The sequence below is a fragment of the Salarias fasciatus genome, chromosome 10, assembly GCF_902148845.1.
Source record: "Salarias fasciatus chromosome 10, fSalaFa1.1, whole genome shotgun sequence".
Classification (NCBI taxonomy): domain Eukaryota; kingdom Metazoa; phylum Chordata; class Actinopteri; order Blenniiformes; family Blenniidae; genus Salarias; species Salarias fasciatus.
In genome coordinates, this window is record NC_043754.1 from 4,118,976 (window position 1) to 4,145,335 (window position 26,360).

At 48.2% G+C, this 26,360-nt stretch overlaps 1 protein-coding gene across 1 annotated transcript in view; it reads left to right on the forward strand.

Moving 5' to 3' along the window:
• Positions 1-26,360, forward strand: part of auts2a (activator of transcription and developmental regulator AUTS2 a) — a 311,150-nt gene that overhangs the window by 259,105 nt on the left and 25,685 nt on the right. The window contains 1 exon segment of the mRNA XM_030100770.1: positions 18,637-18,685. Within this exon segment, the coding sequence (XP_029956630.1) occupies positions 18,637-18,685 (49 nt within the window).

Below are 26,360 nucleotides of genomic sequence, written 5' to 3' on the forward strand. Positions count from 1 at the left end.
TGAGTAAACACTGATTTCCTTCTTTCGGCATTGTTTCTTTGAGAAGATTCCAGAAAATCATCACACAAACACATAAACCTCCCACGGAAGAGTGTTTTTAATAACACGTGCAGGACAGATGAGTGTTCTCCCTGAGCCTGACCTGCTCATGTTTATTTTAACTTTGAATTTTTTACTTTCATGTCTAATTCGGCCCACTTAACCTCTCGCTCTGATCTCCGGCGCCGCCGACGCGCCGCCAAAGGGAAACCGGCCTCCACGTCTTCAGTCATCCGGCTACGATGCGATCCTCCCACCGGTGTGAACTGGAGTAGAACAGCTGACGCACCGGGACGCTCTGCGACTCCAGCAGGCTGCCGCGCTCCGGCCTGATGGGCACATCTGCATTTCTGAGATAGTTTGGATGAACGATGATATTAAACAAGATGTTTTCTCCTCTTTGGTTCACATAATGAAAATAGGATCGTTTTATTTCTGTGTTGCATTAAGGAGGTGGAGAATGAGATGCCGCTGGTAGAAGATTACTTTGTGCGATGATGATCGTGACGACAGACGGGAGTTAAAGTTTGAGGCGGAGGAGCAGTCGCCTCCTGCATGAGGACACGGTGGAGGTTTTTACAGGAGGATCGGCAGCGACGTCGGAGTAGATCCCCGCCGCACATGCTTTAATGAGTAAATGGGATTTCTGAGGCTCTGGATTCTGTTTGTGCACTAAAACCCCGTTTAGACGACAGTGTTTCAAGTCAAAACAGAACAGTTTCACAGGGCGCTGTTTGGCGAGTTCATGGACAGATGAACGAGTTGGATTGGTGTTACAGTGACTCAAGGAGCCGTTCTCAAACTGTTTCACTTTGTTCACATCAGCGGTGCTCAAAGTGTGGGGCGGGCCCCTTCTGAGGGACACAGTGAACAGTCTGTGGGTCCGGAGGACGCCGTTTCCCAGCATGCTTTGAAGAAAAGGGTCAAAGTGATCACACGGAGCCAGGCTTATTTATTTCTGTTTTAGCTTTAGTGCAAAACCAGCAGTGAGACAACAGCTGATGTCTAAAAATAAAAACCCACCAGATTTTAAATCAAAACCCTCTAACTAGAATGAGCAGAATGAGGATTTCTCTGTCTTATTGATCACTTAGGATCGAATATTTCATGTGGTTTGTACTGTGAGTCAGCCTGTGTGAGGTTCTCATCCTGCTTCATGGTCCCTGGTTTACAGTTTTCACTGTGAAGTGTTTGAATTCTGTCATACTGAATACCACGATCAGATTGATGTAGAAGTTTAAATATGTATCAAAAATATAATTTCAGTCAGTCAGTGGAGATATCCCACAATGCTTTGCACTGGTAAAGCCGGATCCCGAATCCAGCTGGTTTCTTTTTGTGTTTCTGTTGAAGCTGCAGAACAGGGAGAGTCTGGAGCAGCGTTTCTATAAAACTCGGCGCGTGAAGCTTTGATTGGTGCGAACAGACTCGGAAACGATCCGACGTGCCGTTTACATGGACTCCGATTGGATGGTGACGCCACCTCCTCTTGAAATTACAATCAGACTGAGCCGATTTGAGAGGATGGATGTGATGCAGTTTTAATCGGCTCAGCCTGTAATTGGATTACTTACCGTGTGTTCGACTCCACGTCGCTGCAAGCAGCCAGTGAAAACAAACAAGGGCAGCATTATCTAACGAACATGACGCCACTCATCTGTGTGTGTGTGTGAGTCGGCTGCTCAGTGATGAACTTCACACACGCCGCCCACTTCAGTACAAGCGCCCATAGGTGGTGCCACGCGCCCAGAAGTGCGGCCGCCTTTTGGGCCGATGGCTGCAGATAGATGAGTTCATTTTAGAGGCTCCGTCTGATGAAGGTCTCATCAGAGGGTTCGTCAGACACTGAGGGAGCGGTTTCATTTTCCCCTCATTACGCCAGGCACTGGAGAATCACCGCGCTTCAAAGCTGCTTGATTGCATTATCAGGCGTTTGGTGTAACGCAGGCGTAATCTGTGCCGTGTGACGGGGGAGCCGGGCCAACAGCAGCGGCGTTAGAACGGACCTGCTTATCAGGCCCCAGCTCGTTCACGGTCCGGGCACATTCTGCTGAAATTCACTAAATACGCTGCACTGGAGATGCTCTTTGTTCCCAGACTGATGAATATTATTGACCCGATCCTTCCTGCACACCTAATCAATGGAATACATGTTTTAATAAATTTCGGCAGCCAGACTATTATTTATCTCTCCTGTTCTTGATGAAGCGCCTGATGGTATTCACGTCAAATTTGGCACAAGTGATCAGATTTTGGTGATGATAAGTCAAGGTTAGATTTACCTCCATGTTTCTGGGTCATGACTGGAGTGCTTGCAGGGATCATGTTAAGATTGCTCAGTTAAAGCTAATATTTCAGTCTTGTTGCTGCTGCAGTGTTGCTGATCCAGGGACCGGTCCGACACGTATGAAGCAGAGCCTTGTGCCTGTGCGGCGGTGCTCGGTACATTTGAAGTGCAACTGTCTGATCAGAGAGAATGCTCAGTTCGATTCAGCTTTATTTATATAGCATCAATTACAACATAGTCATTTCTAGACACTTTTACAGAGAAAACCCAACAGATCCACATGAGCAAGCATAAGTGGCTGTGGAAAGGAAAAAAAACTCAATTTTAAAAGGAAGAAACCTGTGGAACCAGGCTCAAAGGTGGCGGATTTCTGCTATTGTGGTTGGGGTGAGGGGATAGAAAGAGAGAGAGGAAGAGATAGGATAGACAGATACATTTCTTGCATCAACTCAGCGATGCTCCACTCAAGCAGGTGGATCCTGGGGTTAAGGAAACCGCTTGCACCCACTGGGTCCGGGTTGTCTCATCCGATGAATGAATCAGCTGTTCTGATTGATGCCCAGTTAGAAACTAAAGACTCAAAGTGTGTGACGCTCCTCAGATGAAAGCACAGTGCTGGAGATTTACCAGTTGTTAAAAGTTCAGAATGGCGGCTTTCAGCCATTCCACATTTTGACACTTTTAGACCCTGTTAACACAGCGACTTTGTTTCAGGGGAAAACACATCATTTATGCTTTTGTAGTTCAGAAAAGTTTTACGTTTACATGGAATAGTGTCCAGTAGCAGGAATTCTAAAAATGTAGTTGCTTAGACAGAAATCATCACTTGGCAATTTAAATTCTAGGAATAGTTTTCAGTTTAGGAGACGATGCGAGGCTAAAAGAAGAACAATCAACTTGAATCTATCAGTTTGACACAAACCCAAATGCCAGAGCTGTTTCAATTATCCCCGAATCTCACTGAGCTCCTCATACACTGAGGTTTTATCCAGATGCGGCGTCTTTCTCACATTCAGAGTGATGTAAAGATGTTTGTCTCACGCTGCGGAGCTTTATTTGGGATGCCGGCGCTTTCGAAGGTCAAACGCCGACAATAACGGTTTATCACTCTGGCGATCGTTATCCAGATCCTCTGCAGATAAAGAGCTATAAAAGATTTGTAATTATCACCAGTTTAGAAACAGTAATTATGGGCATCATTAGCATCCATCATCGTGTTTAAGTGTGTCCACGGTCCAGTGGATGAGCGTTCATCCCGCTCTGCCCTCCGCCGCCGCCGCCGCCGCCTCGCCGTGGTGAGAGGAAACATTAGAGGACGTTTTGGATCCAGAGCCAAGTTAAACAGGAGTGTCGGGTCTGCCGTTTCCCCTGCAGCGTTACAACAGGCTTCACCTCACCGCGGTTCAAATCGTTCTGAAAAGAGCGCGCCGATGTCCGTGTTAGAATATGAGAGGTTTCCTTTTAGGGCAGGTGAAGCGTGAAAGTGCGGACAGCGTGTGAGTCTGGAGTCGGAGGGTTCATGAGGACGGCGAGCAGCTCGTCTGGAGGAACGGGACAGGAAATGAAAGGGAAGTGATGAAAGCAGGCTCGATTATCCACCTGGCCCGCGCACGTTTTACAAGCCGCGGCGCCGCCTCGCATTCAGCCGGCACAACAGCTCAACCACGGCGTTCCTGCGGATGAATTAGTAATGCTAAAAGATTCCATTCCGTCTATCTAAACGCTCAACCTGGTTAATATAAGGAGCCACTCAATTTTTCATGCCCACACCAAGTGTAGCCTTCAGTTTAACATGCGCTTTTAATCCTGGGAGCGCCAGATTGCTTTTTAATGTCGAGGAACATGGTGTTTTCGGAGTAACTCGTGAAAAATGCATCAGCGGAACGCAGAGCAAATCAGATCCCCTGTTTTTTTTTTCTTTCTTTTTTTTAACGTTTGAGGAACAAAGCAACACCACGGCGGAAAGCAGCGAAACCAATATGTTGTTTTGACACATCTGTCACCTCGGGGGTCTTGGGGGGGAAAACCTCCCGCAGGCGGTGACAACGCCGCTGTTTGTGTGTGTGTGTGTCTGTGCAGCGTTGTGATTAATTGTGTGTCTGCTTTCGCACGTATGTTGTGGATGTTTCAGATGCTGCACGCATAGGAAAACATGCCACTCGGTCAGTGTGTCACAGACTGTGTGTGTGTGTGTGTGTGTGTGTGTTCCTCCATGTGTGAATTCATGAGCAGTGTCAGGTGTTACTGTGCCCGGAGCGTCAGTGGATGACAGGTGTTTGCAGGCCTGTTGGATTCCCCAGCAGGCCGCAGCCTTTGGAGAAGTCGGCGCTCCATCAGGCGCTCCTCTAATGTTCCCGGTCAGAGAGTCAGTGAACTCGCTGTGAATGACTTCCTCGGGGCCGGCCGGCCGACCGCCCTCTGTTATCGCGTAACAATGTGGCCATCGGAGCAGACTAATCAGTAGACGGCAGAGGAAAACACAGCCAGCACTGACAGACTCCCACAACAATCCCATTCACCGGCTTTAAGAGAAAGACACAATAAAAAACGCATCATAAAAAACTTGCAATGAAAAGACGTTTCAAATCCTGGTTTTTATACGCTACCCAGAGACAGTAATGAACGTAAAAGTCCAGACAGCGACTGTGTCAATTGATTCGATGGCATAAAGTCTTTCGTTGTACACAGACATCGATAACGTGCTGCAAATACAAACAAATAGAGCGTCTGCTGTCAGCAGCAGTGAAATAACGGGAACGTTTCACTCCGCAGTCATCATCAGAGTTACTCAGGATTATTGGTATATTGTTAAAATGTGCTTTAAAATCAAATAACATCAACATTAATATCACAATCGGTCGGATGTATGATGCCATAATATCTCAATATTGGATAGTTAATAGTTACCCTATGAGTAACTAAGGCCCTGAAGTGGAAACGCAAAACTTTGGTTGTTGTTTTTGGTTTCTGTTTCCAGCAGTGCTGGAAGTCCACTGACAACGCACTCATTTGGAAATGTCTGGCCTCCGTAGTGAGCTGTAAAATGTCTATGAAATGAAGTGAACTGTGTAGTTTTTGGTTTACGGGTGGAATTTGTGAGTGGGCCAAGCTGAAAAAAGCAAATAAAAACTGAAGAACGGGCGAAAACGCAACTTTTTGAAACTCCGCTGCAGTAAATTCTTCTTTCTTCATGGTCATCCGTCCATGTGAACGCCTGTGTACTCGCCACTGCTGACAACAGCACCCGCTACTGGCCCAACATTAAAACTACACCATTCTCAGCGTTTCCATGTAAACGGACATTGTTTTCAAAACGTTGCTGTGGAAATGCAAAACGTTTCTGAAACAAAAATGAATGAATGATGTGCTTTCACTTGAAACATCGTCATGTAAACTCCACCGGTGTGTGAATGTGTGTGTGAATGGGTGAATGAGATAATGCAGTGTAAAGCGCTTTGGTCTCTGCTAATGCAGATGAAAAAGCGCTATATAAGTGTAGTCCATTTACCATTTACCATGTAAACAGGGCCTACTTTTAGCAATTACTCATGTGATATTTATTACATTTCAGCTCTATGATTGAATTTTTAACAATGGTTGCAAAGAGTCAGACACTTTCTGTTCCCTTTTAATAAATAAGTTTTCCCAAACTCGTTCTCATTATACTGTGAAATGCTTGGTAGTTTTCAATTTGAATTAAGGCCTTTCATTATTTCAGCTCATCACAGAAGACAGAATGTCTTCCTCCATGTCTCCACTGATCCGCAGACCTGCACGACATCCTGCGCCTCCATCCAGAAAACTGTTACCGCTTTGGTTGAAGACGTTTAAAGAGCAGCGATGCTCACGTGTGGTTTTAATGATAATTCAGCCTTGCAGCAGCAGACACACTAAGTGTTTAAAATCTGTTGCCGTTTATTATTAAAGTGGTAATCCTTTGGTTCCTGGTAGCATCAGAGGCTGGTTGTTTTCTTGGTTGTTCCTAAATTCAGTGTTGAAGCCGTTAGCTGGTAGCCTGCAGCCTGTGTCTCTGTGACTGTTGTGCAGTGAAGTTCATCCAGCTCTTTCATCAAACTGAATTAAAAGGTTTTCATACAAAACAACGTTCAACTCTGTGTCAGTGGACCCAGCAGAAAGTCCAGGCCAAACCAGATTCCTGGGGGGGGCGGGGGTTGTATGTGTTTACCTGTGCATCCAGGCATGTGAGGTGGGGTCAAGCTGCATGCGGTGCGTTAACTTTCTCTCTGGATGAATGACACAGTCTGTCCCTGTTGCCAGAACAAATCCTCTTACAGGCTCAGTGTGTGAGTGCGCGTGTGTGAGTGTGTGTTTGTGTGTGTGTGCGTCTCAGAGAAGAGGAAAGTGAGACAGACAGCAAGCTGTCCCAGATCATCTTGTTGAAGCTCTGTTGGTAAACAGAGTTCTCAGTAAGCCCGGCTGAGACGGCCACTGATGATTGGGCTTAGCGCTGCCTCTTTCCTGGGTGGCCCTTAGCGCCGTTGGTCCCCGGCGGCCCCTGCTGGCATCAGGCTGCACACACACACACACACATATCCACATGCAAAAGAAAAAAAAAAAACTGCCTTCAACATTTCAATGGACAGTGCACCATTTTTGTGTTTTCGTTTCAGAAAAGTTTTATGTTTACATGACAACGTTCTGCAACATGACGTTGTAACTCCAGGCCACTAGTGGGAGCTGTTGGGTTGTTTGAAACCACACACACATGCACAGGGAACAGTGCACTGTAAACGTTCAGGAGAATCTGAACTGGGCCCAGACAACGCTACTTTTTCCTTCATTTACATGAAAACAGAGCATTATCCAAAAAAGTTCAAAATGCTGCACTGAGTGACTCTGTGCACCGTTTTCTTGTGAACAGATCCCGAAAACGACGTGGAAGTTTTCCATGTTGTCGTGTCAAAAGAGCCTCAGTCCCCATCGTTTTCTGGCCTCCTCAAATATCAAAACACAATCACACAAACACAAACAGGACGCTCATTTCCAGAGTGTGAGACGCACTCAGGCAGAGTGAGAGGCCGCTCTGTCTGAGCGCCGGGAGCCTGGGTCCACTCAAATAACCCCACGGTGAATGTGCTGCTGTCAGGCGGCCAGCGGGGCAGCCTCACAATGCCAACATTTAGGACCCGGAGCCCGACGGCGGTGCGGAGTTTGTGGAGGAAAGCGTGGAATGCGTCCGGCGGGCGGCGGCAGGCCGCGCTCTCAAAGGCGTCTCTATTACTGGCAGACAAGCGCGGCCTTATGCCGCGTTCGCCAGGCCCGGAGATGAACCTCGCCACCGCCGCCCTGCGCAGCGCCTGAACGTGGAAATCTACTGGCTCCCTCCTCAACTGCTGCAAAAACACATCTGTAGATGTGATAACCAGATCCGGGAGGGTTTCCTCCTGCGTCCTCCGCCTGGACTTTTGATGTTCTCACATTTGATCGCATTGTTCTGCTAATCTGACATCTTGTAAAGTCTTCCATCAAATGCTTTAACCGGAGCCGGGCGGCCGGTGCCGAACATGACAGCTCCGCTCGGGTCTGCCTTCAGTCGGTGGCCTTTCATCGATAGTGACAGATAAAGAGCCCTGTGATCTGGTGGAGCACCAGGCGCTCGCCTTGATTACCATCCCCGCTGATAGCGCCGCATGCTAATCATTGTAAACATCATGTTGTGGCTTTGACACACTTAGGCTTATCTGTAATTGCTGTAATTGTTACTAGCGTTTAACGAGATCGTCTCGCCGATACGGCGAGCACCGAAAAGGGCCCGGGTACGGGAGAGGCGCCCTCAGATCTGCCTCGCTGATGGGGGGCATTAGATCGACACTAACTCCTCTCTGGCTGTGCTATTAATGAAAGGCAGCCGCAAATCCGATAAAAGGGGCTGGAGACGAGGGGGTCATGAAATATTTAAATGTACGGGGCTTCAAAGCGGAAGAGGCCTCTCTTCCCTGTCAACAGACAGACCCCCTGCAGCCCAGCCGTGGCCTCAGTCTCTGGCCCACAACCAGCCTCACATGTAGGTCACAAAGCTTCGGCTCGCTTCTCCGCTGTGTCGACGCCGCCAGGGGGAAAGGAGGGGATTCGCTCCTGCCTTCAAACACACGCATACAGTCCTCGCCTTGTTTAACCGCTCCCCTGTGCTCTTGCGTTTTACAGAGGGGGAGATAAGCAGCGGGCGACCTCCCAGGTCAGGGAGGATGCTCAGTGTCAGGTTTGAGCCCAGCTGCAGCCCTGAAACAGGTAGACGAGAGAACACAGCAGCAAAAACGACCGCTTACTAATGCATGATAGGGCATCGGAATACTGTGCCTCGATTAATGGGTCCTTAAGGGTTAAACATTCCAGGCAGGATAAATCAGTAAGTGTAAGCATGAAGCAGTGATAATAACTGCATTTTTCCAACACTCAGTGTCCGGAACTCAGCGTGGAACTGTTTCAAAGAGACACAGGACAGACTCACCTGCCAGCGGCTGAATGACTGAGGTGTTTCTGGCGAAAATCCATCGTTTTTGCTGTTTCAGAAAAGTTTAGAGTTTTGAAACTGAAGTCCATTTACACAGGAACAATGCAGTGAGCATGTCAGGCCAGGAGTTGGCGCTGTTGGTTCTTTTGTAAGGCCGACTCCAAACTGTGATCTTATAAGTTAACAGTTCAACTGTACGACATTGATCTGATAACTCTGGACGCCAGTTTGCTGTGTGTTGGTTGAACAATGAGAACACCAGCAATGAATGAATGAATGAATGAATGAATGAATGAATGATGTTCGTCAGTCTGTGATTGTTCAACAATAAATCTTCATTCACCTTCTCCAACTGTAAAGTACCCGGTTGTCTCCGGCAGTCCACGGCACAGGAGGGTTTCTGCTCTGTGAAGAAATTCTGTCTTTGCCATCTTTTTTTTTTTTTCACTGGGGGAGGGAGGGGGGGGGGGTGCATAGCGCAGATTCACCTGTCAGCGACTGAATGACTGAGTCTAAACAAAAAATTTTCATCCCAGTCCGCTTCAGATACAACCCTCTGCGGTTTTTTTTCTTTAATTTTTTCTGTCTCAGAGCAGTTTAAACTTCCCGTTTCTTGTCCCGCCGTCATTCAGCTCCTCAGTGGGGTGGGGTGGGGGGGGCTACTGTAGGCAGAACAACGGCCTTATTTAGCTCAGGCCATGCAAAATGCAATTAGAATCCCCTCAATGGCCACGGGGAAAGAAGGGGGGGGTGTAGAGATGAGAGAGCGAAAGAGAGGACAGCCAGAGAGAAAGAAAAGAAAGGAGGTGGGGGCGGGGGGTGGGGGGGCAGAGACCTCCCTGCTGCCTGTCACCCTGCTGGCTTTTGATGTCCGCGGCCCATCTTGTCTCCCTCTGGAGAGCCTATCATCAGGCCCCCACTCCGGAGCTGTTGAGCCTTGGAGAGGCTGGTTTGAGAGGAGCGCGGGGGGCCGTGGGATGGGGGGGCGGGGCGAGGCGGGGCGGCTCGGGCTGTCTCTGCCGGTGCCTGACAGAACGGTCTTGACGGAGCGTTTCAGGAGGCCTAATCCCTCCGACCGCAGTCCTCCAGCACTGAGGGTCAGACAGGTTTTAATGCAGTGATTTCCTCAATGCTCCCCTGAAGCCGCTCCTCTTTTAAAAGCACAGCAGGCTGTTTCTCTCCCCGTCTCGTCTGCCCCCCCCTCCCCCTGTTTTGTTTCCCTCTCTATCTTCCTCTCTGGTTCCTCCTCCTTTATCTCCCCTCGTCTCTTCACTCCCATCGCGCCGCTGAGAGGGAGGAAACAGAAAAGGGAAAATATGATCCCTGCCAGCACAGTTGTTCTTGGTTAGTATTAAGTCGGGGCCCCGTGGGGGGGCTCCAGCACTTCCAAGTCTGCCGGGTCCCCGAACGTATAAAGACATGCAGATTAGGGAGGGAAATGAAAGCTCAGGGTTCGTCATGTGTTTCCGTCTGCGCTGTGAAGCCTGGCAGAGAAAAAATCGGGGTCAAATTAAAGGAAGCTTGCCGTCGTGTTTTCATCATTTTAGCTGCAGCTTGATGAAGTTTCTCCAAATGATCTTTGTCTGACAAGCAGCGAGCGAGTCCTGTTTACGCCCCTGTCTCCATTCAGCGCTGCAGAAAAACACAGTCAAGGACGCTGACATGATGCGGAGATGAAGGGAAACCTCGCAGAAGAATAATTATGATTTCCCTGTCGCAGGCCTGCTGAGGCTTCATTTCCAACCCTGAAACAATTAATGTTCTCAGTCCATTAAGTCTCTGTGTAAACACTGGGCGACAGCACCATAAATAAGCAGCCAGATTTGGCCTTTAAAAAAACCTAGCTTGGATTTTTGGGACTGAGTAATTATCCTGACATTAAATGAAAATGTTAAAAGGTAAGGGGTGTTTGTGGATGATTCTGTGTGTGTGTGTGTGTGTGTGTGTGTGTGTGTGTGTGTTGTTGGAGGCGGGCAGGCAGCACACATGCTCCGCTCCGTTCGTGATTGACTGCTCTGAAATTATCCACGGCATCGCGGCCCACATTCCTCAGCAGCGTCTGTAATTTGGGCAAAAAGGTCGGCTTTTCCCGTTTTTTCGCTGGTGGCTGGGCGGCGAACCGACTGGCGTTTGAGGGAGGAAGGAACCAGAAAGGTTAAACCGGTTTCCTTGTCTGTGATATTCTCCAGAGCAAAGCTCCATTTTCAGGTGGAACCAACGATCTACCGATTATCGGCGCCAGTATTCGCCTTGTTTTTAATCCAATGGCCAATACGAGATCAATATGAAAATATGACTCCAGCATCGTCCCGCCCACAGCACCATCTGATTGGTTACACTCAGAGCCGGCAGGGCTGACAGCCAATTAGCACAGTGCCTGCAGAGCCATAGATATATGTGCATAGAGCTATAGATACATGTGCATAGAGGAGAGAAGAGAAGAAACTTTGTCAGTGAAATAAGCTCTGGAGAGAAAAGATTTGTCTCCTGACTGGCAGAATAATCATGTAAAAGCTGAATTCTGCTTTCGTCACAGACGTGACGCCGTGAAACACAGTAAATCACAACAAGCACTATGAAAAAAATTCTGCTAGCTTAATGCTAACTTGTATGGGAAAACCCATTGATATGCTAATAATTAGCATAATAAATAGTCGCAGAACTTGCTGGAAAAATTAAAATGAGTAGTATTTCAATTACGAAACACGAAACACAAATGCTAATTATTTCAGTACTAACAGGCATATATTTCACTCACTCAGAAAAAGATGAACAATAATGAAAAATTCTGAAAACTCTTTATTTCACTGGAAAACAATATCAGCTGTAAACATTGGTATCGGTTTTGGCCCTGGAAAAATTGTATCGGCCATCTATAGTGGAAACAGAAGAGTTTTGTTGGGTTTTGGATGTGTGTTTACATGACAACGGAATCACTGAAAACGCCACTTTCTCAAAACGGAAAAAGGTTTCATGACAAAAACAAACCCATTAGTGACATCACCCACTAGTGGCCCAACATGGAAACAACATTGCTTCCGGCATTTCTACGCTGAAACTTTTCTGAGACATGAACATAGAAATGCGTTTTCAGTTGAAACTTAGTCAAACCCTTCAGCCTCAGACGGTGGGTTTGGTCTCGTTGACAGGTCGGTTCTTCCTGCGCCCACGATGTCAAGCGGATCTGATTATTGCCTACCAGATCCAGATAATGTCAGCCATTGATCAGGCCATTTATCCCGAACTCCCGCGGCCCCGGCCTGCTTCCCCAGACCGCAGGGAGATCAGCAGATACAGATAAGCTGATAACATAGTCTCTACAGGCTTTTAACAACCGGAAGACATACTTTTCCGCCGCTCAGCCGGCTGACGTGACACAGGGCTCATATCTCTGGGCTCAGGAAGCTTTATTAGAACACAAAGGATCTGCTTTTGGAGGTATCAGATCGACGCTTTCATCCCGCCGTCCGTCAATCTTCCTTAATGTTCCCAGAATGCCAGTCACATCCTTCAAAAGTCCTCAAAATCTCTCAGTCTCTGTGTCGGGAAGCTTCATTGATGCAGTTTAACAGAGGAGACTGTCAGTATTTCCAAAGGATTTCTCCACTCTTGGCACGCCGCTCCGTCCCAGTTTGTGGAACGGGTTTTAACGAGAGATGCATGTGTGTGTGTGTGTGTGTGTCATCCTCACATTAATACCAGCAATGAGTGACAGATTAATTTATGTCTGGCTATGTGTCTGAGGAGCGGGGAAGAAAGGGCCTGTCAGTACAGCTTGTCAGGACGGGGGAGAGATTAGAGCCGGTCGTCATTGACGAACCAGTGCAGGCTCTGGGAGATAAGGTCGCATGTGACGACTGGAGAGAGAGGGAAAAAAAAAATTAGGAAACTGATGGAAGGAAAAAAATAAGCAAAATAGCGTTACTCCACCTTCAAAAGACTGTTGGCAAGTCTGAGTGTGTGAGCCTGTATATGAAATATTTCACAGGAAGAAGGGGACTGATCTAATCCCACACTAAAGACGACAAGGATTTATTTTAGAAATCCTTGTAAAACAGGTTTTATTTCATTTGAAAAGAGTTTTAATCTTAATGTTTTAATCGGTCATATCTCAGTTTTTTTCTGGATATTGTGCGTAAACAGACACAAAAACACTGAGAAACTCTGTGTTTCTCAGCCAGTTCATTTAAATCCCCTTCAGATAATCTGATTTCGACGTAAAAAGCAGCCAGATATGGGACAGTTTGGTCGTCAACCTGCACGTCTTCCTGACTGCCACTCAGTCCACTTCCTCTCAAAACCTGATAAACGGCGGTGAAATTCAGCGCACACAGTCGAGCCCCCCACAGGATGATCTGTAATAATTTATCCCTCCATCCAGCGCCGCTCTCACGTTAACGTTTTAATTCGCCGAATCCTTGGGTTTATGAACAGATACCTGCAGGCTGATGAGATCCCAATTATCCTCAGCTGTGCTTATTTTTATTTATTTACATATTTTGTTAATTAGCAAGTATTACCATGCTACATCACCGGGATAAGATGAATATTACACCTGCTGAGCATGGGCGTGTTAACATGGAGGGCATGTGTGCACGCTGGAATTAGCATTTAGCTGCAAGCTAACGCCACGGGCAGAAGATTCAAGGTTTCAGCTTTCTGCTTTTATTTCCATGAGTCAGGTTAACTACAGCGCTAAATGTTCTGGAAGAGTCCAGATCACCTGCGTTAACTATTAATGAAGTGGTGAAAAAGCGGCCTGGCGGCTAAAGTTTGGACAAACAAGCTCAGTTTTAACAGCGGTTAACTGTGAACTGAACCAAGTTTAGATCATGGATCAGTTTCTTGTTTGTTTGGTTTTTTTTTAAAGCTCAGAGTCTGTTTAACTCCAAATGTATTCCTGGCTTTGTTAAAGAATTATCATGAGTAACTTAATGTACAAATCATCAAATTCAATTAGATTTTATTTCACAGTCATTTCGAGGCATGTTTACAGAGAAAAAAGGAAAAAAAGGTTGAAATGTGAAGACAAAGCTTCTCTGAAACTAAAACTCTGCATTTTCAGTCGAAACTTTGGAAACAGCTTCTAATCGTCTCTTAAAGAAAAGAAAACGACTGGAATAACAACTCAGCTTGATCATGCTTCATATCCCACAATGCATGTCACTTATGTGACCCGGGTTTTTCCAACAAGTGAAAAAATCCCAAAAGAGAAACGAGAAAACTGTTTCAAAGATGTTTCAACTTTTTTTTTTGTCCTATTTTACAGCAGATGTGTACGAGGATATTTTTAATTGCATACGACATTTATATATCGGTATGCAATGGGAATATCGATCAAACCTTATTTAGAAAGCAATTTTTTTACATGACACTGATTTGAAAAGTGACACAAAGTGACCAGAAAGTCCAAATCTACTTTGTGAAGAAGTTCTCAGTCAGAAGCCAGGAAAGCCTCTCACAGCTTCTCATCTTCTTTAGCTCCATTATCTTATTTAACCTGAAATACTCAGTTTAGCTGAAGAGTCACGCTGACATGAGATGTCACTGGAGGTGAAAGTGCTTCTGAAGCACCCGCCCACCACATGACTGCTGGGTTTTTTTTTTCCCCCTGCAATGTAAAATGAAGTTTAGAGTCAACAGGCAAACGTAATAAGAGCTTTTAACATATTACGCCGCGGCACTCATGTTACACTTATCAGTAATATTTGAAACAAGGCTGGATGTGGCTTAATGGCAGGAAGGCGAAGCGCTCCCCTGTGATTGTAATCTAGGAGAGTTCCTGTAAAATTAAACCGCAGTTGTGGGGGTGGGGGGGGGGGAGAGACAAACACGCGTTATGGTTCCTTTTGAAGTGGAGAGCCGGCGTCCAAAAAAAAAAACGGAATAAAAGATGACAAAATGTCAGCGTGAAGCTGATGGTCTATAGATAGATGGAGCATGCCCAGACAGCAATTACTGAGATCCATCCAGACATGGTGTTTGATCTCATTCTCTCACACACACCACTTCTTTTTCTTTCTATTTTTTTTTTTCTTTTTCCATGTGAAACTGTGCAGGGATTTCATTTTAATGTGCACGTTCATCTCCGTCAGCGTTCCATTTGAATTAAAAATAATGTGCGGCGTGAGATCCGGACGTCGATTGTTTGGCGCTGCGGCTCTAATCACAGACTTGTGGTCGCTCTCAAATCTGATAATGACCATTTCAAATGGAGAACAGCGGCTCGTCCGCCGCTCCTCCTCAGGCCTGAGAAAAGGGACTGGGAGCCATTTTCTGCTGGTGGCAGTCGTATAAATACGCATCGCCAAGGCAGCCATGTCAAACCACAGCGCCCTATTCATGTTTTGTCACAATCACCACTTCAAACACAAGAATCCCTGTGATCTAATTACATGTAACCACAGTAAGGACATTTGCAACTAAATTTAGACCTGATTTATTGGATCTCCTACATGAATCGCTGCAGTGTGCGGCTGAATAGTTCGACCATACAGATGTTTTCCCTGCCAACTGTGATCCAGAGGTTGGTCGTTTGATCGGTTGAAGCTGCAGCACTCAGCCGAGCTTCGCTGCAGTCCAGAAGCTGATGGTTCAGTCTTCCTCCCAGGCCCTCTGCGACCAAACCTTCACCCGGCCACCTGAGGCCAGTCCCTCCCTCCGCCTCTGGTGCTTCACCTCCTTTGTTCTGTGGCCACGGAGCACATAGACCAGCAAAGTTCTGCTCAATGTGAAATGTTCCATGCAGCCGCTCTGGGAATCGGACTGCAGTCTGGAGAAAAAAGCGCCGTGGTGTGAGGATTTGTTTTGCCGCTGCAGATCTCAGGCGTCGCTGTATCCCGTTTCCCATGACTTCATGTTTGTCTGGCCGGCCCCTGCCAGCCGGCGGGCCCCGGGTCCCCGCGTTACCCGGGGACGGATTAGCATCCCAGCTATGGGCTAAGTCTGTTTTCTGCTCCGAGGCTGCTCGGGCTGAGCTGGCAGGGAAAGACTTCTGCAATGTGACTCCATTGTGTGTCCATTGACCTCCCAGCCGGCGGGTTAATGCTCATTAGACGAGCCGCAGAATGGAAGAGTTTGCATCATTAAGGGGATTTTTTATGTTCTTGAAACATCCAGCATTGAAGCAGGATTCGCCCTGCGTCAGGAAGTATCGTTGCTTCTCAGGTAAACATGATTTTCAGATCGGCAGTGTGAATCTTAGCAGAATGGTGTCCCAGGCTCTTATAAATAGACACACAGAGGCATCAACACTGGGAAATAACTCAAAGACGGACCCTGGCAGTGAGATGATGGACTGTTTGTTGTTGCCCTGGGCGAGCATGTGGAAAAAAAACCCCTCTGGGCTTTGGTAAGGTTATCATATAATTATAAAGCGACTGGCCTTGATTTATGTGCGCAGTGTCAGGGGTGGGAGCTCGTTAGGTTTCAGGTCTGTCAGGGTGGGCTGCAGAGAGCTCACAGCTCAAATTGAAGGCTGAATGACCCAAAGTGCTTTTTATATTAGCGGCTGACCTCCCTTCAGGCCAGTGGAGTGGGAGTTGATTCAACAGGAAGACAGCGCCTGTGGGCTGCGAGGAGGTGCGCGTTGCTCATAAAGGAGTGTTTTGTTTTTCCTCCCCTCACGGTAGCAGCGCCCTACTGGGGAATTCATTAGTGGCTGACATCATCTCACTCTGTACGGAGCCAAAGAAAGAATCTCTCTCTCTCTCTCTCTCTCTCTCTCTCTCTCTCTCTCTCTCTCTCTCTCTCTCTCTCTCTCTCTCTCTCTCTCTCTCTCTCTCTCTTTATCCATCTGCGGCGCGCCGCCGTCTCCCCCTTTTGCGCGCAATTTACGCAAAAGGTATGTGCGCCCTTACAGCGGGCTCCCAGCTTTTCGGAAGCCCCCCGACTCACGAGTGTGTTCCCCCTGTGAGGGAGAGCTACTGAGGTTCAATCCAAGACCGCCCGGTGGAAATCAGGAAGTGGGAGGACCGTGAAGACAGCGGCGGCGGCGGCGCACACACGCAGCCAGTCGCTGGATGAATGGGAGTTTGTCTGGTGCTTGGGAGCGGATGGGGAGAGGCTCCGGCGTGCACACAGCCGGAGAGACTGGCGTTTTGCATCTGAACCGGGCTTTTTACCTGCTGAATTTTCCTCTCCTTGCGTGATTCGCGTCTCCGTCTCTTCGCGGAGGAAACCGGCCGCGCGCCTTGTTGGATCGGGTCGCTCCATCGGGACGCAGCCCGCCTCTGCGCGCACCGACACACTCAAGCCCTCCCGGATCCTGTTTGTTGCCTCTCACGGATATTCCCTACAGGAGAGAATACGTGAAAAAAAAAAAACACACGTTGCGGGGAGAGGAAGGTGTTTCGGGGGATTTTGTTCCTGACACGTCGCTCCAGCGCTGCTGTTGAAGCTCTCCGTGGCGAGACGCATGGTTCCCTTTGTCCAAGAGGCGCAGTAGCTTTGTCAACGGCTTTGGATTCTCTCTTTTTTTTTTTCTTGGAAAGGCTTTTTCCTCTCTCTGCATGGCTGTCCTCGATTTAAACGGAGTAGACTTCGCCGCCTCTTGTGTGGATTATATTATTTGAGCAGCAGAATGTGAATCGAGGCCATATTTACCAGACCGAGAAAGTAATATCCTGACTTCTTTGCCTCCTGCCACATCAAAGGTATGCACGCTGCTTCCCAGTCCTTCATAATCTGCAATCCATTTGTTATTGCGTCGGATTCGGATTGGAAAAAAGTTATTTTCTGGAATAATAGTGACATTTATTTATTTGTCCTGCGACCTTCTTTTGCTGTCATTTGCACAGCAGCCCTCATTGTTTACATTCTGCCCATGTTTCACTAGTGAATGAAGACCTGATCAGTACAATATTTGACACTAAAATATTTCCAATACTTCAATTTTCCATGTGCACTTTTTACCCAACATTATTTTAAGGACACATGCTGCCTTCTCTTGCAGAATATGTTACAAAACGCGCACGTTACTGAGCTGTCACTCATTTCTTCACTTAAAGGAAATAAAAACACACCTTCCTGAAGTGTAGTGTTTTAATGACGCATGGATGCGCATTAAATAAAATCCCAGACAGGTGACTGGCTGGTTAGAAATTCATTTTATTCCCAGAACGCTGTCATTCACCCAGTCCTGCGTGCGCTCCGACGGAAGGTTGTTTTTAAGCCTCTTTATTTGCTGTTTTCTTGATTTCTTAATGCGATCACACGCGGTTGAAATGTTGTTATTTTGTGACTTAGCTGCAGATTCTACATGAGGCTTTTGTTGTCTAATTCATGTTTAAATCCCATCACTGCACATTTCATCCGTCGGCGCTGCGCCTGGAGAAGCGGTGCGCGCGTCCGCCGCGGAGCCACAGTGCCATCAAGTGGCCAAGCTGCGAACAGCCACTTGTTTTGTTTGGTTCTGGACGCTTTCAGCCTCCATTCTCAGGTTTTTCCACCAAATTAAGGACAAGATTTGCACAGAACGGCTCTCAAACACTGGATGAATATGTCTCTGAATGCTTCATGTGAACAGCGTGTGTGTGTGTGTGTGTGTGTGTGTGTGTGTGTGTGTGTGTGTGTGTGTGTGTGTGTGTGTGTGCGTGTGCGTGTTACCAGAACAACTGAGGAATTGTCAAAATTCCAAATTAAAAATGAAACTTGATGAGTTGATTTAAGGCTTTGCTTCATGATTTATAATTTTTTTTGCATCAGAACAGTTTTTTCTGCAGATACTTTAACCGTCTGAAGCGACGCCACGAATAAATTCTCCAAATGTGTAAAAGCTGCATTTTTCTGGCTGTTTTTCCTGTGATGTGTTTCTTATTTCCTTCTCTTCGTCTTTCAGGTCTCCGATGCCGGTTCAGAGAAATTTTTCAGCACAGCCGCAGCTAAAGGTACAGCCTCAAATTCCTGTTTTTCTTTTATTTTTCACCCTGACTGTTGTGAAAATGATGCTGCAGGTGTTTATTCTGACATATACTTTCATACAAACATGGCATCATGCAGAGTGCACCTAGCCCGGTGTTTTCCCGCCATCTAGACATGAGGTGGAAAATCAGCTGGGATTCTTCATGGGAATGGTTAAAGTCCACACGTGACGGCGACACGTGTGGATTCTGGTGATCGTTTATCGGAAACCTTGCTGAAGAGCGGTGGACGGCGTGCTGCGGGGCGGCCGGCGGCGGCAGGAGGACGTAGTAATGCAGCGGGGAGCGGCGCGAGGCCGGGACAGGCAACTGTTTACGGCCTGGGTGCGCCGACGCCACATGCGACCTCATTATCAAGTCACTAATTTGCTGTTAAAAGCAGAGCCGTTTTCTCCAGCGGGGGGGGGGGGATAATGGAGGCGCCCCGCGTGAATGGACATTCCTCCGTAATGGAGGGGAGTTACCGGGCTCCAAGACGAGGGTTGTGACCCCTTCAGGGCCCTGCTGGAAGTGGGGCAGATTGCTGATGATAGGTCCTGGTCTCTCCCCCCCTCCCCTCCAGTAGACCTCCTCACACATTTCCCACATCGTGGCCTTTGATTCCCTCCAGGGCTTGATTTGTGTCGTCCATCGGGGGGGGGGGGGGGTTCAATGGCCGTGCTTGACAGGGAGGTTTCCTTTTGAACGTGCTTCTCTTTGGACTATGAAAGGATTAAGGTCTCCTTTGTGCAGCCTAAATCAACAGAGGCCCCCCCCCCGACTGGGGAAACAGTACACAAAATATGCTTTCTCTCCGCTGTGTGATGGTCCACTCTCTTGGCCCCTATTTCCATTTAAATATCTCCTCTTTTCTTCCCTTTTTTTCCACCGTCTCCTCCTCCCTCCGCTGCCGTATGCTAATGCTGCCACCGCTGCAAGAGGCGAGTAAAAGAATCCAGGTGCAGGAGCAGAGAAACGGCCGCTGGTATTTTTATGGAGGGCGGCGTTGAGATTAGAAGAGCTGGGTGGGTGGAGGGAGGGTGGAGGGTTTGTTGTTGTTGTTGTTGGAGGGGATTGCCAGCAGCAGCTCCAACAGAAATAAGGAGAACTGGAGCCAGAGCTGGATTGTGGGACGACGAGCGTCAATATTGACCCAGAGGCAGGTGCAAAGTCTCCATTAGTCTGATGGTTTGTGGGTCTCCTGTTGGTGCACTTCGCTCCTTATCGTTCAGCGGAGTCATGACGAACACTATAGTTAAAACCAGCAGAAACAGAGTGACGGCTTTTATAAGGTGCTGGGATCCGGCGAGTGCAGATGAGAAAAGCCAAAGTGAGCTTTATTCTCGGTTATTCTGTAAATACAAGACACACAAAGTCAAAAGTTGTTTCTTTTGCCCTTCTATGGTGTAAACATACATCATCCAGAATGAAGAACATCTCCCAGGAATTCATAAAAATGAGAAAACAGAGGATAAAGTTTCACATTTTAAATATAAAGTTAAGAAAATATGCAGTAGATATGTTATATAATGCAGTGTAGCCTCGGAATAGCTCTTATTGTTCATGTACTGAATATGGAATGTGCAGAAGGACCTCAGTGGAGTCAGGTGATGTGTGTGTGCGTGTGTGTGTGCGCATAGCGTCCGCCAGGAGCGTATTCTCAAAATACCCCAACCGCATGTTATCAGCTGCGATTCTAATCATGGCTGCTGTAAACTGTGTGGGTGATTTGTTCTCGACAGGTGAGCTCAAAGCTTCCGTCTGTTTGTGAGAAAATCGACAGAAATAAAAGATCCAAACCCTGAAAACAAGAGCGGCAGAGGCCATTGTGATTCAGCTGCTGATGTGAGGCTTTGGTAATGACTGACTCTATTTTTTTAAATTTTTTTAAGAGTGGAAATGAGCCCAGGGCGAGCCGGGGCCTCTTTGAAGACCCGCTGCTGGTCCCTCATCTTTTAATCTCGCAGGCTTCTCACCTTCTCCATAATTACACTGTATTTTTCATGTTCCCTCAAAAGCTGCCATGTTTTTTTTTCTCCGCTTCTCTTTCTGGCCCGAGGCTCTTCGCTGCATTTTAAAGAGACGAAGGCAGCTGATGAGAACGCGGCTTTTGTGTTTCTCAGACGTTGATTTGTTTTGGTTTTTTTTCCTCTCCGCCGTCCTCGTTGCCGGCTGCGCCTCGGGGGCCCCGGCGCTGTCGGCTCTGCGTCGCCGTCGCCTCCGGCCTCCCCTCGCTGTCCCGCCCGGCCCGGAGCGGATCCCATTAACTCAGAGTCGTTAAACGTCGTCTCTCATCGCGGCGTCCGTCGACGCTCCTGCAGGTGGAACCTCTCCTCGGTCTGATCTGCTTCTGAGGCGGAAACCAGAAAGCAAGCCTTATTTTCAGGATACGACTTCCACACACACGCGCACACACACACACACACACTCACTCACACACCACCACAGAGGTCTGCAGACAGATCTATCAAATGATTACAGCGGCGTCCCGTGGCGGTGATGCCTTGTCAGCGGTTACATTCCCATCCTTTACGATACTGTCAGTCGGCGGCGTCCGTCAGTGGCGAGCGCCGCCTCGGCTCTCTCTGCATTGTTTCCTGAGTGCAGCCGGATTAAGATAATGCTGTCTGACATTTAAAAAGGTCCGCAGCGCCGTTTATCAGGAGTTCAGTTCACCAATAGCAATAACTTGATGGTTTTTCAGTGTAAGAGAACTCTCCCTGCAGGCGTGAGGCCGGCTTCAGTCCGGGGGTGAGCTGAGGTGCACGGCGTGGTGATTCTCAGCCCCGCCCACCGCCGCCGCCGCCTCCACCCCGATTCCACCATGCTTTACTGGAGTTAATGTGAAAATGAAGCGGTGCTACAGCGAGACCCGGGGCTCGCCGCCGGCGCCGCCGGTGAAGTGTGTCAGGCTGGAGTGCGTCTGTCGCCGGGGGAGAGAGTAATGCGCCGTGTGGAAGGTGTAATTTGCGGCGCTGATGGCGTTGTTTAAAAAAAAAATAGTGGAAAGAGAGAAGCGGAGGTGAACTTTTGTGGCAGATATCACAGCTGAAGAGCTCCCCAGATTGTCGTGGAGAGCTGTGCTGGCAGCAGAACTGCCGGCGAGCGCATTACCGCTGTGTGGGAGGCGGGCGGGGGGGCGGGGGGGGGGGGGGGGGGGGGGGGGGGGGCTTGTTTTTCTCTCTCTCTGTTTCCTGAGAGGAGGACTGCTGATGGAGCCGTGTGCGCCGCCACCTGCTGTAATCTCAAGTGATATAGAGAGCAACAATCACGCCACAAATCACCCGGGCGGCTCCCTGACTCACTCAGCCGGCTGGCGGCGTCGGTTTACCGCCCCGGGCTCCCGCCGCTGCCCCGGCGCTGACCTCTCGCCGTCTGTGTGGGTTTGTGTGTCAAGAAATCAGCGCCGCCCGTGGAACTTGACCTGATGCGCAGTGGAAAGACGACCTGGCTGCCGTTGGCCTTTTGTGCGTTCTGAGAAACGGCCCCAGTCAAGGACGGCCTCTCTCTGCCTGCCAGGGGCCAGGAGGTCGTGCAGAGGTCGCCGCCCTCCCGCTCCACTTAGAACTGCTGGATTAAAGCACGGGGGAAGCTTCAACACAAGCCTGAGTCCATTCAGAAATCTCTCTTTGATATTTAATAACTGCTTGTTTGGAGGAATAAGACGGAGGTTCTGCAGGATCCGACTCAGAATGATACATAATTGAAACCGATTCCAGTCGTTTCCCCCCTCGCTCTCCCGCTGGGGGGGTTTAATGCATCTCCGAGGGCTATAGGAAGCGCAATATCCTGCTCTGCACAGAGGGACACCCCCGAATACCCCCCACCCCCCCACCCCCCACCCCCCGTGTCCAGACGGAGGCTGTATTTCACCGGCGTGAAAGGAGGCCGCCGCCGCCGCCGTGCCTCATCTGCTGACACAGCCAAGCAGAGGTTAACTAATCGAGGGGAGCAGCGGCTGATTTACTGCCGCAAACAACGCTGGCCACACACACATACACACACACACAGGTGGGTGCATTTTGAGTGTTCGTTTACATGATGACGGAGCTCGGAGCATCATTTCTACTCAGAACTGAAACTGAACGTTCAAGTGTGGCGTTTCATGTGAAAGAAGAAGTGAACGGAGGCGGAGGCTCACCTGCTTTGAGCGGATTCAGAGAATCAATCTGTCTGTGCTGTTCTTTTCTCCATTTATGTCCCCTCACCCCACCTGGTACAGCAGAAAGCCGCCACCTCTGAGCCTGGCTCTGCAGGTTTCTTCCTTTTAAAAGAGAGTTTCTCCTTTCCACAGTCACTCATGCTTGCTCATGTGGATCTGTTGGGTTTTCCCTGTTAAAGCATTCTAGAAATGACTGAGATGTATTTGCCGCTATGTAAGTAAAGCTGAATTGAATTGAATTGGAAGATGGAGTCGATCTTACTTCTCAGAGAGCGATGAAGCATGTGTGACGCGCAGCGTCCACCTGGCACATAAACAGGCTTCAGTCTGGAGCCACTCGCTGCAGGTCTGTTGATGGAGGATCAGCTTTAAGGAGCTGCTGTGAATGGGCCCGTTGGTGCTGAAGACACACACACACACTCTCAGCCGTGTGGACCGGACTCCTTCCCTCCCCTCCTGCAGGCACAAAGAGGTCATTCAGAGTTTGCTCCCCTTCCTCCCTGAGGTTAGAGACTAAGTAAATCCATCCATCTTAATGCACTTATTTCAGCACCGGGAGAGCAGGAGGGAGGCTGTGTAAACACTCCTATATCCGACATGCCACGCTAAACCCAGAGAGCCTGGAACCCATCAGGCCGAAATTAAAGGTCTACATCTCAAACACAAACATTTAAATGGGCTGAACTCCAGAGATCAAAGTGAAAGGCCCCGGTTTTCCTGCCGTGTCTGCAGGGTTTAGCTGGCAGTCAGGGCTGGTTGGAGGGCAGCTTCATACTGTAAACAGGTCTAAACTCATGCTGTAGTGTATTTCACAGTGATCTGGGTAGATTAGATGGTTTTATTGTCTTTATTATAATATATAGCTTTTAAAAAAAGTCAACGTAAGGAAAGAAGAATCCTTTTTTGTGGATGAAAGTAATTTGATGGTGATGATAGCCTCATAAAAAGTGCAGGTGTCCTGAATGCTTTGGAGGGTTTTTTTGAGTCATAGATTCACGCGGACATCGGGGATGCTGGGAGGAGGGGAAGGAGGGAAGGAGGCTGGATGTGTTGAAAGCATCGGCCTCTTCCTCCCAGGAGAGCTCCTCCCTCATCGCCATCACCACCATCCACTGATCCAACGTGACACCAGCCACTCTCCTGCATTAACAGGGTCAAAGCGCCACACACACGCGCACTCGCCGCGTGGCCCACTTATCGGGCCCCAGCCATTCCCGCCGCACCGCCGGTGTGTTCGGGGCAATTATGCCCGTGTCAGTCTGCGGTCCCAGCGGCAGAGGTGACATTGCCAAAGAGGGAGAGAGCGAGCAGACCGCCTTAATGAGGCCTCACGGTGCCTCCGAGGTGTGTGTGGATGTGTGTGTGTGTGTGTGTGTGTGTGCATGTATGTATGAGAGCAGGAGTGGCGGTTTGGGATGATCCAGCCTCCTATCACGGTCCGCCATGTGTGTCTGACGGCGTTTCGCCCCGACTCAAGGTATCACCCTGCAGCCGTGTTCATCCTGCCACCGCTGCATGTCTTCTGTTAGCGTGTGTGTGTGTGTGTGTGTGTGTGTGTGTGTGTGTGTGTGTGTGTGTGTGTGTGTGTGTGTGTTTGTTTGTGTGTGTGGTTTCCAGCCAGCAGATTTCTGGTTGTGGTGGATGACTGGAGGCTTCTGTCTCAGAAAGGCAGCACAGCAGCTTCTGGAGACACAGGCGCTGAGGAGGAGATGGGATTAACAGAGCCGGGAAGATTTCACTGTTCGCTGTGAAACGATGAACCCCCGCGGCTCCGACGCTGCTTTCAGCAGCATGAAGCAGGATTTAGTCTGTTCTGAAGAACGCAGGCTGTTTATGAGCAAAGTGAATGACGGGTCTGGAAGTTTAGAGTCTCCCGGTTTGGATGGCGCTTCAAAAAAAAAAAAAGAAGAAGATTTTAAACCCCGATAAAGCCCCGTGTTTTTGTTTCAGAAAAGTTTTGCATTTACACAGTAACATTTTAAAAATAAAGTCCTTTTATATGGAGACAGCAGAAACGCTGAAAACAGCGTCGTCAGCATAGATATGAGTTGGTGTTATTTTTTGTTTGTTTGTTTGTTTGTTTGTTTTTTGAACACTTGTAATTTTACAACCATAGTATAAAACGATCATATTCTCTGTTGTACAAAAACACTAACGCATGCAAAGTCAACAGAAAGACGAAAAGACAGAGAAAGAAAACAAAACTACAAGAAAAACAAGTGCTCCTAACATTCTTTATCAAAGGTGGAAACATTCAGAGTTTGAAACTGTTCACAGAAGTTATTAGAGGTCCCAGGTTTTGTGGAATTTGTCAAGGGAACATCTGATCTTTTCCAGCTTTAAGTTCAACATAATGTCTTAAACAAAGTGATGATATGATGGAGGAGAAACGGCCTTCTATTTAAATAGAATAGAAGTGTCTGGATAACAAGGAGGAAAACCCTCTGTAAATGAATTGTTTGTTTTTGTATTGAAATCACACACACATGCGCTCACAGAGAACAATACGCTGTAACCATTTCCAGTTGGAGAACACGGACATTCGTATGAACAGACACGACTGTCACGGCGTCTCTCTAAAACTACAGCGGTTCTCTCTCTGAGCGCCGTTGTTCCGGAAGCCGAGCGTCAAAACTTTAAAATAAGTTTTCCATAAACGCGCCCCGAGTCGCCACCTGTACTCAAAAAGCTTCGTCTGTTCAGGGCTGAAGCCACGTTTGTTTCTTCACGTGTTGCAGGGTTTTAGCATCATGTTCAGACTTCCTGTTCCCCCTTCATCAAACAGTTGATCGCTGTTGTAATCTGTGAAAACCCCGACCGTCAGCCGGGAGAAACCCGCTTCGCAGCTGCGGAGCTTTTTGAAGGGAGACACGTCACGTGAAGGACTCTCTGTTTGCCGTAAAGCCAGAAGGAGAGGAGAGAGGAGCGTAAACTCGGTGTGTGAAGACAGGAATGAAAGAGTGAGCAGGAGCATGAAGACTGTGATCAGGATTGATGAAAGCAAGGCTTTAATTGCTCCCACAAGAGGAGAGGTTAGCTTTTTCCCCCCTTCTCGCCCCGTCTGGTTCTCATAAATATGCAGGGCAGAAATGAGCCTGGGGGCAGATTAGAGCGGACTGCCGAGCAGAGCGGGATCCTGGTCCGCAGATCCCCTGCATGTGTTTCTGCTCCACTCACACGTCGCCTTGCTTCCATTTATCTCAGCCGCGTTACGTTTTACCACCACAGGCTGCTCGGGGTCCGGATTTAGGTGAGCCTGTCAGACCTTCAGAAACCCCCCCTACCCCCCCTCCTCCTCCTTGTTGAGTGTGTTTTCCAGATCCACTGGAGATGACATGGTTAATTTGAGGTGGATTCTTTTGGTTTTGGGTTTTTTTTTTTTTGGTGTGCTGGAAAAGCAATTTTAAAGCATGTGCATTTGATATAAACTGCGTATAACGAAGAGCACAATGTTCCATTTTATCACCGTCTCTTGGTTTCCCATCTCTGGCTGTTGGCCAC